Source organism: Eulemur rufifrons, chromosome 19 (genome assembly GCF_041146395.1).
Source record: "Eulemur rufifrons isolate Redbay chromosome 19, OSU_ERuf_1, whole genome shotgun sequence".
NCBI classification, from domain to species: Eukaryota; Metazoa; Chordata; class Mammalia; order Primates; family Lemuridae; genus Eulemur; species Eulemur rufifrons.
This window is the reverse complement of record NC_091001.1, coordinates 43,807,313-43,820,861: the sequence shown is the minus strand read 5'-3', so window position 1 is coordinate 43,820,861 and position 13,549 is coordinate 43,807,313. Positions and strand designations below refer to the sequence as shown.

Here is a 13,549-nt window from a genome sequence, read left to right as displayed (position 1 = left end):
GACAGGGCTCACGCTCACGAGCGTGGAGCGCACCGGATTTCTCCCTGTGCTACAACCGCGGGAAGGCTTTGGTGCTCTCAACATCCCGCGCCGGCCGCCCTCGAACTCCGCCCCGCGGGGACACCCGCGGCGCGCGGCGCCCACTGGAGGGCAGCAGAGAGTCACGGTTCCCACCCTCGAGTCCCCAAGACTCGCGGCCAGGAGGACCCGGGCTCCGCCCTGCCACGCCTCGTCCTCTGCTCCCTTCTCCTTCCCTTCGGCGGCTTCCCTTCCTCCACCCAGTGCGGCGGGCGGGCAGGGGGTCGTCCACAAACTGTCAGCATGCCCTTGCGCTGCCGGTGCGCGGCACCCGCATCCGCTTAGCTCCTTCCCCCCCGCCGGAAAGCAGGCTGCGGCCTCTTTACCGGGAAGGAGGCTGCGAGTCCGCGACTCGACCAAGGTCACGCAGCAAAGTCAGCACTTAACTCAGTTCGCAGACGCTACTGCCCACGCTCACACTTCCCCCTAAAGCGTCGAGCGCACGCAAGTTTCCAGAACTGGAGAACTTGGGTACCAACTTCTCCTTTTACAACGGGGCCAGACCAGGGCCGAGTTTAATCTCCCGCCTGAGGGCTGAGGGTTGCGGGAAATATCCCGGGACGAGAGAGATTCCCGGATCCTGCGCCCGCCAACTCCGCGCGGGCCGGCGGTGCCAGGCTCCGCACCCCTCCCGCAGGAGAGTGGAGCCCCGACTCCCTGCCGAGAGCGTCGCTGCGGCTCCCTCTTCTCGGGCGCCCGGCCCCTCCCCAGCCACTCGGCCTCTACCCTGAGCGGGCCGCACGGTGAAACCGCCGACCGCGCGGCCTCCCCGGGGCTGGCGGGGCGGCGGTGGCGACGCGCCAAGTTCCGTCCGGGGCTGGACCGTGCGGGGCGGGGCCGGCTCCCTCCGCCCCTTCCCGGGCTCGCGCGGGGGCGGGGGGGCGCAGGGACGCCTCCCCGAGTGGTCGCCGCGCCCAGGCCAATGAGCGCGCGGGGAGCCGCGATGGAGGCTGGGGAAGCCGGGAGCGCCCGGGACCCCCGCCGCCGCCGCGCCCCCGCGCCCCGGCGCCCGCGGGGCTGGAGAGGGGGCGACAGAGGCGCGGCGGCCGCGCCGGGCATGGGGGCGCCGCTGGCCCGCGCTGGCTGCCCGAGCTGCGTTCCGCGCCGCCGCCGCCGGCACCGCGCCTCGAAGTTTGCCGGCTGACTCGGAAAGTTGCGCGCCGGCTCGGCCGCCGCAGCGCGTCCAGCCTCCTTGCCTGCCCCGCTCGCCGCCGCCGCCCTCCGCGGTGCCCCGGCCCCGCCAACACCCGCAGCCCCCGGCCCCGCCTGCCGGGGGCATGTGAGCCGTGGCCGCCCCGAGAGGCCGTGCGGGCTGCACGGCCCCGGCGCCTCCCCGAGGCAGCGCGCGGGCGAGGGGCGCGTCCCGGCCCCAGGGCCCCAGGCAGCCTGGGTCGCCATGGGCTTCCAGGGCATGGAGCTGTGCGCCATGGCCGTGGTGGTGCTGCTGTTCATCGCGGTCCTCAAGCAGTTCGGCATCCTGGAGCCCATGTCCATGGAAGGTAACGTGTGGCCACCCGCCCCTCCTTGCCCTCCGCCAGGGGCCGGCGGTGTGTAGGGAGGGAGCAGCACCCGCACACTCTGGTGCGCTGGGCTGGGAAGGAGCGGGCGGCCCTCGGGCACGCTGCGGTTGGAGGCCCTGGCCGCCCTCTCCCGGCTCCGGAGGGTTGGACCTGGGTCTAAGGGGGCAGAGACAGCCCCAGAGAGGACCGAGCCTGGGCTCTTGGGGTGTGAGCGAGGTGCACGGTGACACCTTGAACAGGCATCTCTGGCCGTCCTAGGCCTGCAGTCCAGCTGCCCCTGGTGAGCACAGCCAGCTCGGGCTGCCTGGTGGCGGGAGGTGGCGCAGATTGAAGATGACAGGAAGGACCTTCAGCTCAGGGCACCTGGTGGTGGCAAGTGATTTGAAGCCTCTGCTGCGTGGTGGAACTGTCCCTTTTGCCCCCTACCCTGCAACCAGTTTCACCTCCCCAAGCAAGGCTCAGGCCCATGGCATCAGTAACCAAATCCGCAGGCCGCACATTTTGTCCTAATAAAATATTAACTGAGGAGACAGACCTACACTTAAATCAGACACTGATGGCCTCACTGGGACCCCTGACGGACGCCTGTGGAGGCGCTTCCCAAGCGGTTGGTACAGCCCCACAGCTTCACCTTGGGCAGGTTAGGAGGAGGGGCCCCTCCAGGGCACACCTGCTTCTGTAGGGGACCCCAACCACCGGGCGGGCGATGTAACTTCCCCTTCCCCCCTTTGCAAAGAGGCAGCTATAGTCCTGCACCTCTGGGCCCTGGGGAAGGGGCCAGCTTGTCCTGTTCCTGTCGCTTGCTGCCCTCTCAGAGGATAATGGGCATGCCACGGACCTAAGAACTTGGCTGACCTTGCCAGGCTGCAGCTCTTGGGACTGAAACCCAGAGGCCTTGGGAGGGGAGAGAGGGAGAACCTGCCCCTGCCTCTGAGCTGCCCAGCATCCCCTTGGGCATGAGGATGTGCCCCAAACCCCTGCAAAGGGCAGGAAGGGCCAGGGGCCAGGAAGGAAGGCCTCCCTCCATTCTGCCTTCAGAGCCCAGGGCTGGCGCTTTACCTGAAGTTCGTGGCCACATGCCCCTCAGAAGCCACTGGGCTCCATCACACCTTTTCTCTAGGAGAGTTCACGAGGCCCAGAGAGAAGAGACTTGTTCCAGGTGGTTCAGAAAGATGCCAGCTTGAGTTTTAGAGTTTAGCTGGGGAGGAAAATTGCACAAGCTGGGCCTGCACTTGGCTGGATACTGACCCTGGCAGGGGGCATCCGTGACAGGGAACTTCATGGAAATTACAGGTGCTTAGGATCAGGGCAGGGCTAGGAAGGGACGTGCATTCCGTGCTCCTGAAGGGGATCTCTGTGCCCTTTCCCTGCCTTTCCTTTCCCCATCTGGAACCTGGGGTGGGCATGGAGGGTGGCTGGTGCCCAGGGAAGCCACGGCCTCTCCATGCTCTTCCCTGTTTTCTGGGCCCTCCTGGGACCACGAGGGGCCAGGACACCAGCCAGCCTCACTCACTTAGTGCTGCAAAACCTTCCTTCCCGACTCACTCACAGGTCAGGAGCAGTCTAAAGTTTGTCTTTGTGATTCTAAGGAGAAGGGATTTCTTTACAAGGTGGATAGTAAGCACAGGACAACAGATGGCTTATTCTACCTTTTAAAAAACCCCTCAAGCTCTAAGGAGTTTCTCTTTTCTGGTATATGTGCCCACTTGTGCCTCCTGGAGCTCTGGGGTCTTGGTGCAACTGGGAGAGGAGCCTCAGCCAGCCAGGTCTGTGCTGGGATCCTGTCACCATCACAAACTGGCTATAAAAATCACTTTTCCATTCTGAGCCTCAGTTTCACCATCTGTGAAGTGGGGCTAATAACAATTCCTGCCCCAGAGGGCTGTGGCAGCCTTTAACCAGTCAGTGGTGATTTCGTGGCCCCCAGCACCATTCTTGGCATGTAATAAATGTGCAGACTTTGTGAGCCGTTATCAGCAATGCTGGCAATGAGTGATTACTGGTAAGAACAGAGCTGATTCGCCGGTTGAAACATCCTCTCACTGAGACAGCCCTCTCCCAGCCCCCTACTCCGTCAGAGGGGGGTGTCATAAGTTCTAGATACTCCCTCCTGGTGGGGAATGGTGCCAGCCGAGGGTCTGGAAGTGCCTGTTGGCCAGGCAGTGTCTACAGGACTGTCAGATGAGCTTTGAGGTGCCCAGGCTGCCCACCAGCCTAGATGTGGGCTATCCTGAGGGACACTGGGGGTGGGAAGGGGACCGGTGCCCCAGCTCCCCTCCAAGCATGTGCGTGTGCAGTTGGAAGTGTTTCTTGTCCTCTCTGAGCCTCCGTGGTTCTCATCTGTAAGAAACCTGAGTTATGACGCCCTGGGGATTGTTAGGAACTAATGGATCCTGGTTCTGGAGATACGGCTTTCTAGAAGTAGATCCAGAAGTGAAGGGCCTTCCTCTCTGCCTTGGGTCCCCTGTCAGTCTCTGTCTCTGGGTGACTCCAGGGATGGAGGCACCCCAGTCACTTTTCCTGGGCAGTAATTAAGCAGGAAGCCCGCCCCTTAATTCACACACGAGGGGGCTGAGCCAGGGTGGTGGCTTGGCTGTCGTGACCACCAGGGCAGATCAGTGGCAGCAGGGCACGGGCCTGGAAAGAAGCTAGGCCAACCTCAGTACGGCAGACTCCAGGTGGCAGGAAGGCAGGCCTCATCCTGCCTGCTTAATTGGGATTTCTCCTTCCCTGGTGACCTGTGGGGTCTCGGAGGTGAAGGAGCTGCTCAGTGTCTGCGAGCCTTGCTGTTTCAAGGGCATGGGAGCCTGGAGCTGTTGGACAGCCCAGAAGGCCGGGACAGGGATCTCCTCTCAACTTTAGGACCTGGACCCCACAGGAACTGGGCGGGGGAAGTGGGGGCTGTATCCCAAGGACTGTGGCTTTTCTGTGTGGCACTTGACACTTAGTGTTTAACAATGAGGTCTGGGCCCAGAAAGTCCATAAAGCCCCTGAAATTATGGGCAAGATTACATGTTTGATGCTTTTTCCTGGGGTGCTAAAGTATGATTCTTAAGGGTGTTTGTGTTCCCAAAAGGTTTGAAGGCTCACCTCTGAGACTCTCTGTTGAGCCTTGCTTGAGGCCATGGTGGAGGGTACTGGGCTCCGGTGGCATCTCTGATGTGCTGGGGACACGAAGGTCTTCCTCATCCCTTCGTGTCTCCCGGTGTGGCAGGCACTTTCCCTGCAGGAGCGGAGACCCCTTACACACTTGATTTCTCTTCACAGCCCCACCCCTACCGTCAGGCTCTGGAGAGCCTAGTTTCTTTATCAGTTTGTGGTCCGTCTCCACCAGACGTCAGCCGCACGAGGGCAGAGACTGTGTCCCGTTCACTGGAGTACCCCGTGCCTGGAACAGTGCCTGCACCAGGCAGCAGCTCCGCGAGGATCTGTTGAATTCATGAGGGAATCTTGCCAACAAGGAGGGAGGACTGGAGCCTTCTGTCCCTTCTGCCACAGCCCCAGCTTGTGAGCCTGAGGCCTGGTCCCACGACAGCTGCTGACTGCGTGGGCACGGAGCAGGGGGCTCGGAGCAGGGTGGGGTGGGGGTGAGGGTGTCTGCTGCCAAGAATGCGTAGGCTGGAGGTGGGGTGTGTTCCGTGTCATCAGGGACAAGTGCAGATGGAGCAGAGTGAGTGAGAGTGACTGGCCAGGTCGCGTGGGAAAGAGATTCTTACTGGGCTACAAGTCGTAACCAGCTTTAAAAAATACCTGCCGTGCCCACCTTGGGGCACTGAACCCTGGATGTCTGGGTTGAACCCAGGCACTGGGATTTTTAGAAGCTTCTCGGGAGGCTCATGTGCAGCCAGGGTTGAAAACGCCTTGCAAGGCCTTCAAGGACGGGGTTCTCAAAGTGTGCTCCCAGGCCAGCAGCCGCGGCACCCAGCAGCCTGTTAGAAATGTGCATCTGCAGGCCCCTCCCCAAACCTGCGACGTCCCCAAACTCAGTGCAGGCCCAGCGGCTTGTCTCCTAACCAGCTGCAGGCGTGACAGGGATGCACTTAAGCTTGAAGACCGCCGCTCTGTCTAGGGATGGGCCCCTGCCAGAGAAATCTGGAGCTGTTGGAAGGTTCGGAGCAGAGGAATGAGGTGGCCTTGAATTTCCGCAGGGTCCCCTGCCTGCTGTGTTGAGATAGCAGTGGAAGCAGGAGGTCCTGTGAGGGGCATTTGCAGACATCCAAGAGGGAGACAGCTGTGGGTTGGGGACAAGTGGGTGCGTTCGCCGTGGGTGTGAGAGGAGGGGAGGGGTCGGGAAGGTTGGCCTGAGCACCTGGCAGGGAGAGCTGCAATCTGCTGAGATGGGGAAGCTGCTGTGCGGGGAGGTCATGGGGAAGGTCACTAGTTCCATTTGGACCTGAGTTTTGGGGTGTATTAATTTTCTATCACTGCCATGACAGATTCCTACACGTGTAATGCCTTAAATCAACGCAAATGTGTTACCTTGCAGTTGTGCAGAGCAGAAGCCAGCACGGCTCTCCCTGGGCTAAGACCAAGCAGTGGTGTCAGGGCTCCCTCCTAGAGGCCCCCAGAAATCCTCCGTTCCTCGCCCCTCCAGCATCCAGAGGCCTTGCCTGGGCTCACGGCCCTTTCTCTGTCTGCACCGGCCGCCCATCAGGCTGCGCCGTCCTCTCGCTGCCATCCCTCACTTCTCTCTTCTGATTCCCTGTCCCACTTTTAAGGGCCCACCTGATTGCGTTGGGCCTACCTGGATGATCCAGAAAAAATTCCCTATTTTAAGGTCTGCTGAATGGCAACCTTAATTCCATGTATACAGTCTTACTACCTCTTTGCCATGGGACCAAACATTTTCCCAGGTTCCGGGGACTAAACATGAACATATTTGTGGACCCATTATTCTGCCTGGCACAATGTCTATTAAAAAATCCAAGTGGAGCCATCAAGGAGGTGGTGGGGAGGTGTATCAGGTATGCAGGGGAGAAGTTTACGTGCCATCAGCAAATGTTGGGATGTAACACTGTGAGACTAGGGGGTCAACAAGGGAGTGGGTAAGATAAAAAAAGGGACCAGGTTCAAGGGCCAAACCCTAGGACCCTCCAGCATTAACAGGTAAGGGAGAAGGAGCAGCCCCTGAGGTCAGGGATGCCAAGGGGAAGGAGGGTAGCCAGGGGGAGGGAGGGAGTGCCCCCCTGGTCAGAGGCTGCTGACCCCAAACATCTGAGGCTCCAAGTCACCTGAGAACAAGACCCACCACCAGACTTAGCAGGCCCTCCTGGAATCCCTGTGGCCCCCCCTGCCTTCCCTGCACTGCTGTCCAGTTCAGGGACATCCTCTTCCCAGTTAGGGGCTAGTCAGAAGCCTCTGAAGGCCCTGACCCGCTGGCAGATGTCAGGCCTCCCCTGGTCACTGCACGTCCAGGAGGGAGGCAGGAAGACAGACACTTTCTGGTCAGTACAGCCTGGTCACCCTGAAAAAGGTCCCCTGTCCAGTCTGAAAAGGACATACAGCCTATCAAGTCTTGCGTCTGTGACTTTTGGACTCCCAAGCAACTGTTCCTAAATGCGGAATTCTGTCCCAATATCTGGGATCCCACCATTGTCCTTGAGGGTTAGTGAGCACACAGTAGGGATGTGGGGGCTGGGAGGGCCTCCCAGCAGGCAGGATTGCCTTCTGCTGGGGCAGGGTTGTGTTCTAGGGGCAGAATTAAGCCCCAAGCACAAACTGAGTGTGTTGTCAAGGCCAAGAGGGAGGCAAAGCTACAAGCCCTAAAGAGGGATAGGGACGGGGGGAGGCTCTCTCCAGCACTCCAGGCAGAACGGGTCCCAGAGAAACAGCAGCTGACACCAGGCCCCTCACTGGGTGGGGCCATGTGGCCTGACTCAGCTCCCCGTGAAAGGGCCTTCTGGGACCAGATGTGGGCTCAGAGGCCCAGAGAGCGGAGGCAGCTTATGTTGGCCAGGCTACCACTGGAGCTGGGCACCCTGCCCTGCAGAGCCCAGCTGAGTTTGTCATCCCACTCTGTCAGTTCCAGCCTGGTTGCTATTGGCTTACTGGGTGACTCCTTGAGCCTCACTTTCCTCCTCTGCAAATGGGGATAATAACAATATCTTCCACTATCCATTTCACACTTTAGAAAAGTTGAAAGAGGAATTCAAATCTAAGGGACTCAGAAAGGTAGGGCCGAGCAAAAATTGGTCCCAGCCCGGTCAGCCTTGGCACCTGTTTGCAAGGTTGATGCAGCCCCGACTCCAGGACTTTCTGTCCACATCTGTGGCCCAAGGCTTGGCTTTGGCTGCTGCTTCTCTTGGCTGAGCTCAGATTTCCTCAGTTCTAGACTAGTGGCCCTCAACTGAGGGCAGTTTTACCCCCGACGGGACATTTGGCAATGTCTAGAGACGTTTGGATTGTCTCAGCTGGGAAGGTGCTACTGGCATCTAGTGGGTAGAGGCCAGGACACTGCTAAACATCCTGCAATGCACAGGACAGCCCCCACCACAAAGAATGACAGTAGTGCTGGGGTTGAGAACCCTATTCTAGAAGGTGTATTGGCCGAGGACGGGGAGCGCTGCTTCACTGGGCAAGTTGCCTTTCCTGTCTGAGCTGTTTCCTAATCTGTAAGTGAGGGGGGTGGATTAGAGGCACCATTTCCCCTGGGAGCTTCCCCTGACCTTTCCCCTTCCCTGCACCCTCAGGTTATGTTAGATGACTCTGCCCTCAGATTTTCTACGTCCCCATCCCTCCTGACCGTGGGCTCTCTGAGAGGACGTGCCTCTCTACACTGTATGGCCTCACAGCACACCCGGCACTGCCTGGCAAACAGCAGGTGCTGAGCAAATGTAAATGGCGTGCCACCGTCAGCACACACTTACTGGGCACCCATTGTATGCCAGGCAGAGTGAGTCCCCCCAGAGCACAGGTAATGCCGAGTCTTGGCCCTTGGTTTCAAGCAGCCCTGGGCAGATGCCCTCTGGGTTGGGGGGTCCCTGTGGCTGGGGCAGGGGTGGGGAGGCTGGGTTGTGGGGGCCTGAGTATAGATGGGCAAAGACAGCAGAGGTTTGAGGTGTGACAGGGAGGATGGGAGTGCCCAGAACCTGGCCTGCTGCCCCTGTGCCCCCTTCCTGGGAGGCAGCCCACATACTCTGCAATTGGTCTCTGTGCATCTGCCACCTACAGGGGCCTGGTCTTGCAAAGGTGACTTGGGGGCCCGGTGGGTTCACAGCTGCCTCTTGGCTTGGAGCAGGCCTGAGGGGCCGCTGTGATCTTTCCTACTCTTTCTCTTGCTCTCCTTCCCCCCAGCACCCACTCCCTCACTTGCTGGGGGCCTGGTGGTGATGCTCTGAGCATCCTGAGTGCCCTTCTCCCTGGCTGGGTCCACTGCCCTTTGTAAACTGCAAGTTCCTCAGGACTCCTGCAGCTCTGGGATGCTGGTGACAATGACAGAAGCCAGCATCCAATAACTGCTCTCTCTATGCCACACACTTTGTGTATATCCTTATTTTGTCCTCATCAGCAGGCCCATTTTATAGATGATGAAACTGAGAGTAAGGGAGGTCACTCAGACAGGGAGTGACAGAGCCAGGACCTTTCTGGACACTGGCACACCTGCCCTGACTACGTCTCTAAATGCAGGGCCAAGGAGACCACTGGAGATGGCTTTGTGTGTTCCAGCTTCTTACGGGACAGATATCAGGAGCCCGAAGTGGAGGTAGCTGCCTGGGTCCAAATCCAAAGTGAGAACAGTCTCCCTGCTAGAGCTGTTGTGAGGACTCAGCTCATAAAACAGTGCCCGGCAGAGTAAGCGCCTTGCAAGCGTAAGCTCTCTTCATTTCTTGCCAGAAATGTCCCACCCAGATTCCCCCAGGTCAAACGTCACGGACTGTGCACTAGAAGTTAGTGGGAAGGAAGATGCACTTGGCGGACACTCCATCCTTGATCATGTGCTGGGTGTCCTTCATCACGTGCCCCACGAGGTCAGGGGCCTGGGTGCTGCTGCCCTGGGGCCTGCTGGGCTGGGAGAGGGAAGGAGGCAGGCAGGAGCCTGAGGCCTGACGTTGCTCTAGGCTGGGGGACTTGGGCAGGACCCCTCCCTCCCCAGGTCAGTGGCTCCATGTCACAGACCTGGACACAGGCAGTAGTGTCAGAGCAGTTTAGTCAGGGATTCTCAAATGAAGTCTCACTTAGAAGTCCAGCACCCCTTGATGGGTAAAAACGGCAGCTCAGATTGCAAAGGAAGTCTTGCCCCCAGGCCACCCCTCACCCCACGGCAGTTCCTGGGACCCTCTGTGGGACCCTGGGGTCTAGAAGTCCCCTGACCAGCAGGCACTAGGCGAAGACTAGATCCTCCAGCCCAGGGCAGGGCTGGGGAGCCTGACTGCACCACGTGCTAGAGGCCCTGCCTCCCTGTCTTCCCCAAGCCCTCGTGGACTGTCAGCCAGAGGCGTCCGTGGGCAATTCCAGGCCCAGCTGTGTCTCTCAGAGGCTGATCCTGGGGTGGTGAAGAGGCTGGACTCCTGGGGTGGGTGGCTGGGGCTGCTTTCTCCCCTGGGCCCCAGAGCCCTCATTCGGATCATTTGAAATCACCAGCAGCCTTCCTCCTTAATGCACAGTCACCAAGGGGGGCATGATGATAAGTCACTAGTGTAGGGACCATTGTAAAGCCCTCATGGGCCCCAAGACTACAAGGATTCTGGGGCCTCCCGTCAGTAAATTAAATTAAGCTGAGTGTTGAGTATCTGTGTAAGGAAGTCCACAAGTTTCCCCTTGGTGACCACAGGGATGCTTTTTGAAATATCAAATTCAGTCACAACCAAGCCCGTGTCCCACCTCCCTGGCAGCTCAAGCTGGAGCTGGTCGTGTGTTGGCTCCACCAGCTCTGCCTGCCCCTGGTGTCTGTGAGTGTCAGCACTAGGCTGGGCACAGTCTCACACGGTGACTGCGGGGTGCATGAATGTGCTGCAGCGCACCAAGGCGACCTCGACCAGCAGCTCTGGGGAGTGGCTGGGGGGTGGGGAGCACTGAATGGGCTGGATTCAAGAGCAATTGGAGCCAGGGAGTGTGGACGGCACTTTGGAGTTTCGCTGCCAAGGGCAACAGGATGGGTGATGGCTGGCCGGGGGGTAGGTTTGAGAGAAGATTTTTAGAGAACCCACTCTCGTTTTTGCTTTCTCCCTGTGGGGCAAGCTGCAGGTGGCCTGCCGGGGAGAGTCGTGGAGGTGCTGAGGCAGCCCAGAGAGGCTTCACAGGGCTCAGCTGTTGGGGTGGGCCAGAGAGAGCCCCTTGCCGGTACCTGGTGCATCTCAGCTTGGTGAATTAAAGATTTGGCGCCACCTTTCCTGAGCTTTTGCACAGAGGGGGCTTCATGGCATACAGGACAAGAACCTGGACTGGGACTCTGTAATCTGTCAGGCTGCTGAACAACTGCGAATTGTCAGAAAGCCTCATGCTTTCACTGCTTTGGCAGAATGCTTGTTGGGTAGAGAAGTTAAAACGTTATTGCCAACCCTCTGGTTGATAGCAGTGTGTTAGCCTGTTTTCTGCTGCTGTGACAGAAGGCCAGAGGCCCGGTCATTTGTAATGAACAGAAATGTATTGGCTCATAGCTCTAGAGTCTGGGAAGTCCAAGACTGACGGGCCAGTGTCTGGCGAGGGCCTTCTCGCTGTGGCATCACATGGCAGAAAGCACCACATGGCAGAAGGGCAAAGAGAGAGAGAGGGGGCAACGGGGGCAAACCCACTCCTGCCATAACGAACCCGCTTCTGCAATAACGGCATTAGTGCATTCATGAGGGCAGGCCCTCGTGACCTAAACACCTCTTAACGAGCCCACCTCTTAATACTGTTACAATGGCAACTAAATTTCAACATGAGTTTTGAAGGGGACAAACATTGAAACCATAGCAAATGGACGGGTACATTGATGGGAGGGAGGTGGCCCAGGACTAGCCCATGGCGAAGGAGGAGGGGGCTGCGCCAGGAGCAGGCTCTGCCTGGAGACGGTACAGTTAAAGCCCACAGCAATAATCCAGAAACACACCCAAGGAAACAGCTGGGAGGCTCCGTCCCTCCCAGCGTGTGTTACGGAGCGCGTCCCACGTGCAACCCTGGTTCCAGGTTGGGTGCAGCGGTGGGCAGACCCAAGTCCCTGCTGAGGCCCCATGTAGAGGTAGAGACCTATGACAAACCAGTTGTCTTGGTGTGCTCAGGCTACCATAACAAATAACACTGACTGGAGGACTTAAACAACAGAAATTATTCTTTCACAGCTCTGGAGGTTGAAAGTCTGACATCAGGGTGCCTGTAGGGTCGGTTTCTGGCGAGCGTTCTCTTCCAGGTTTGCAGATGGCCCCCTTCTTACTCTTTCCTCACGTGGCCTTTCCTCGGTTCATGCACATGGAGACAGAGATCTTTCTCTTCCTCTTCTTATAAGACCACCAATCCTATAGGATTAAGGACCAAACCTTGTGAATTCGTTTAACCTTAATTACCTTCTAAAGACCCTATCTCCAAATATAGTCGCATTGTGGGGTTGGGGCTTCAACTACGAATTTGGGGGGACACAGTTCAGTTCATGGTAGTAGTAAATAGGGAAATATGCGTATGCCAGGGAGCGATAGCCAAATAAAGAAGAGTAAAACTGAGATGGGGTAGACAGAAATGAGGCGGGCCTCTGAGGAGGAGGTGACATTTAAGCAGAAGCCAGCAAGTGGGGTGGCTCTTCAGAACGAGTGTCCCTGGCAGGTTTGAGGGGCACCAACAGGCTAAAGTAGAGAGGTGAGGGGACAGACATGGGTAATGAGGTCAGAGCTGGGGAAGGTGGGGACACTTATTGGCCATTTAGGGACTTTGATTTTTATCCTCAGAGCTTGGAGGAGATCGTTGAGCAGCAGAGTATGTGATATGTTTTCAACAGCTTCCTCTGGCACTGCCTGAAGAACAAATTGATGGGGTCCCAGGCAGAAGAAAGGAGACCAGGAGGGGAGAAGCTGGAGCCTTGGGCAGGGGCAGTGGAGGTGGGAGAAGGGGTCAGAGGTGGGCTGGATGTTGAAAGTAGAGCTGGCAGGATTTGCACGTGGGCTGCACGTGGGGAGGAAGGCAGGTGCCCAGGGTTTTGGCCTGAGCGCCTGGCAGGATGGAGCTGCTGTCAGCTGAGCTGGGAAGGCTGTGGGTGGAGCAGGTTTGGGGAGAAGTTCAGGAGCCCAGTTGGGACGTGTTCCCTGAAACACCTCCCAGACATCCAGGTGCAGGTGACAAGGACGCAGGTAGGTCTGGGGCTCAGGGGAGAAGTTAGCCTGCATCTTCCAACCAAGACTTGACTTTACAAGCAGCTTTCAGATTTTGCAAGTTGAAGGAGTGTAATGTTTTTTCTCATTGATCTCATGTGCACCTTTGATACTGATGGTTTTGAACATCTTTATGTATGTTTATTAGCTTTTTTGACTTCCTCATCTATAAATTGCCTTTTCATATTCTTTGACCATTTCTCTCGGGATTGTTGTCCTCTTTTTGTTTTCCGGGCATCCGGTGTTTAATCCAGACCAGAGGTATGTGCTGGCTCCCCCACTCACCCCCTTCTCTCTCTCACTTTCTTTTGCTCTGAAAAAATGAAATTGTAAACATTTTGATTAACCTCTAATTAATATATATTTGATATGTGAATTACGGAGAATAAAGAACACAAGTGAACCCATCCTGTGATATCCCATCCCTGTTGAGGTTACCAGAGCCAAATCTGTGTTTGTCATTCCTTGATTTTGTTCTTATTTATGATTTTATCTCTTATGTATCCCTACAGATATATTATTGAGTTGTTCTTGGCTTTGAATTTGATAAATAGAATCATAGTGGTTTCCTAGGACTAGTTTTTCATTCAACAAAATATCTCTAAGACCCATCCACATTGCTGTGTGTTACAGTCAATTCATTTTTCACTGCTGTATAATATTTCATCAGGTGCA

General features: G+C 57.4%; 1 protein-coding gene across 2 annotated transcripts in view; it reads left to right on the top strand.

Annotated features, from left to right (window-relative positions):
• Nucleotides 1-13,549, top strand: part of KCNIP3 (potassium voltage-gated channel interacting protein 3) — a 71,851-nt gene that overhangs the window by 36,318 nt on the left and 21,984 nt on the right. The window contains exon 1 of one of the 2 annotated variants that reach the window (XM_069494204.1): nucleotides 1,475-1,577. The exons of the other annotated variant lie outside the window; for it this stretch is intronic. Coding sequence (XP_069350305.1) covers nucleotides 1,475-1,577 — 103 coding nt within the window. Of the gene's footprint in view, nucleotides 1-1,474; nucleotides 1,578-13,549 lie in introns of those variants that run through there. 2 annotated transcript variants of the gene reach the window in all.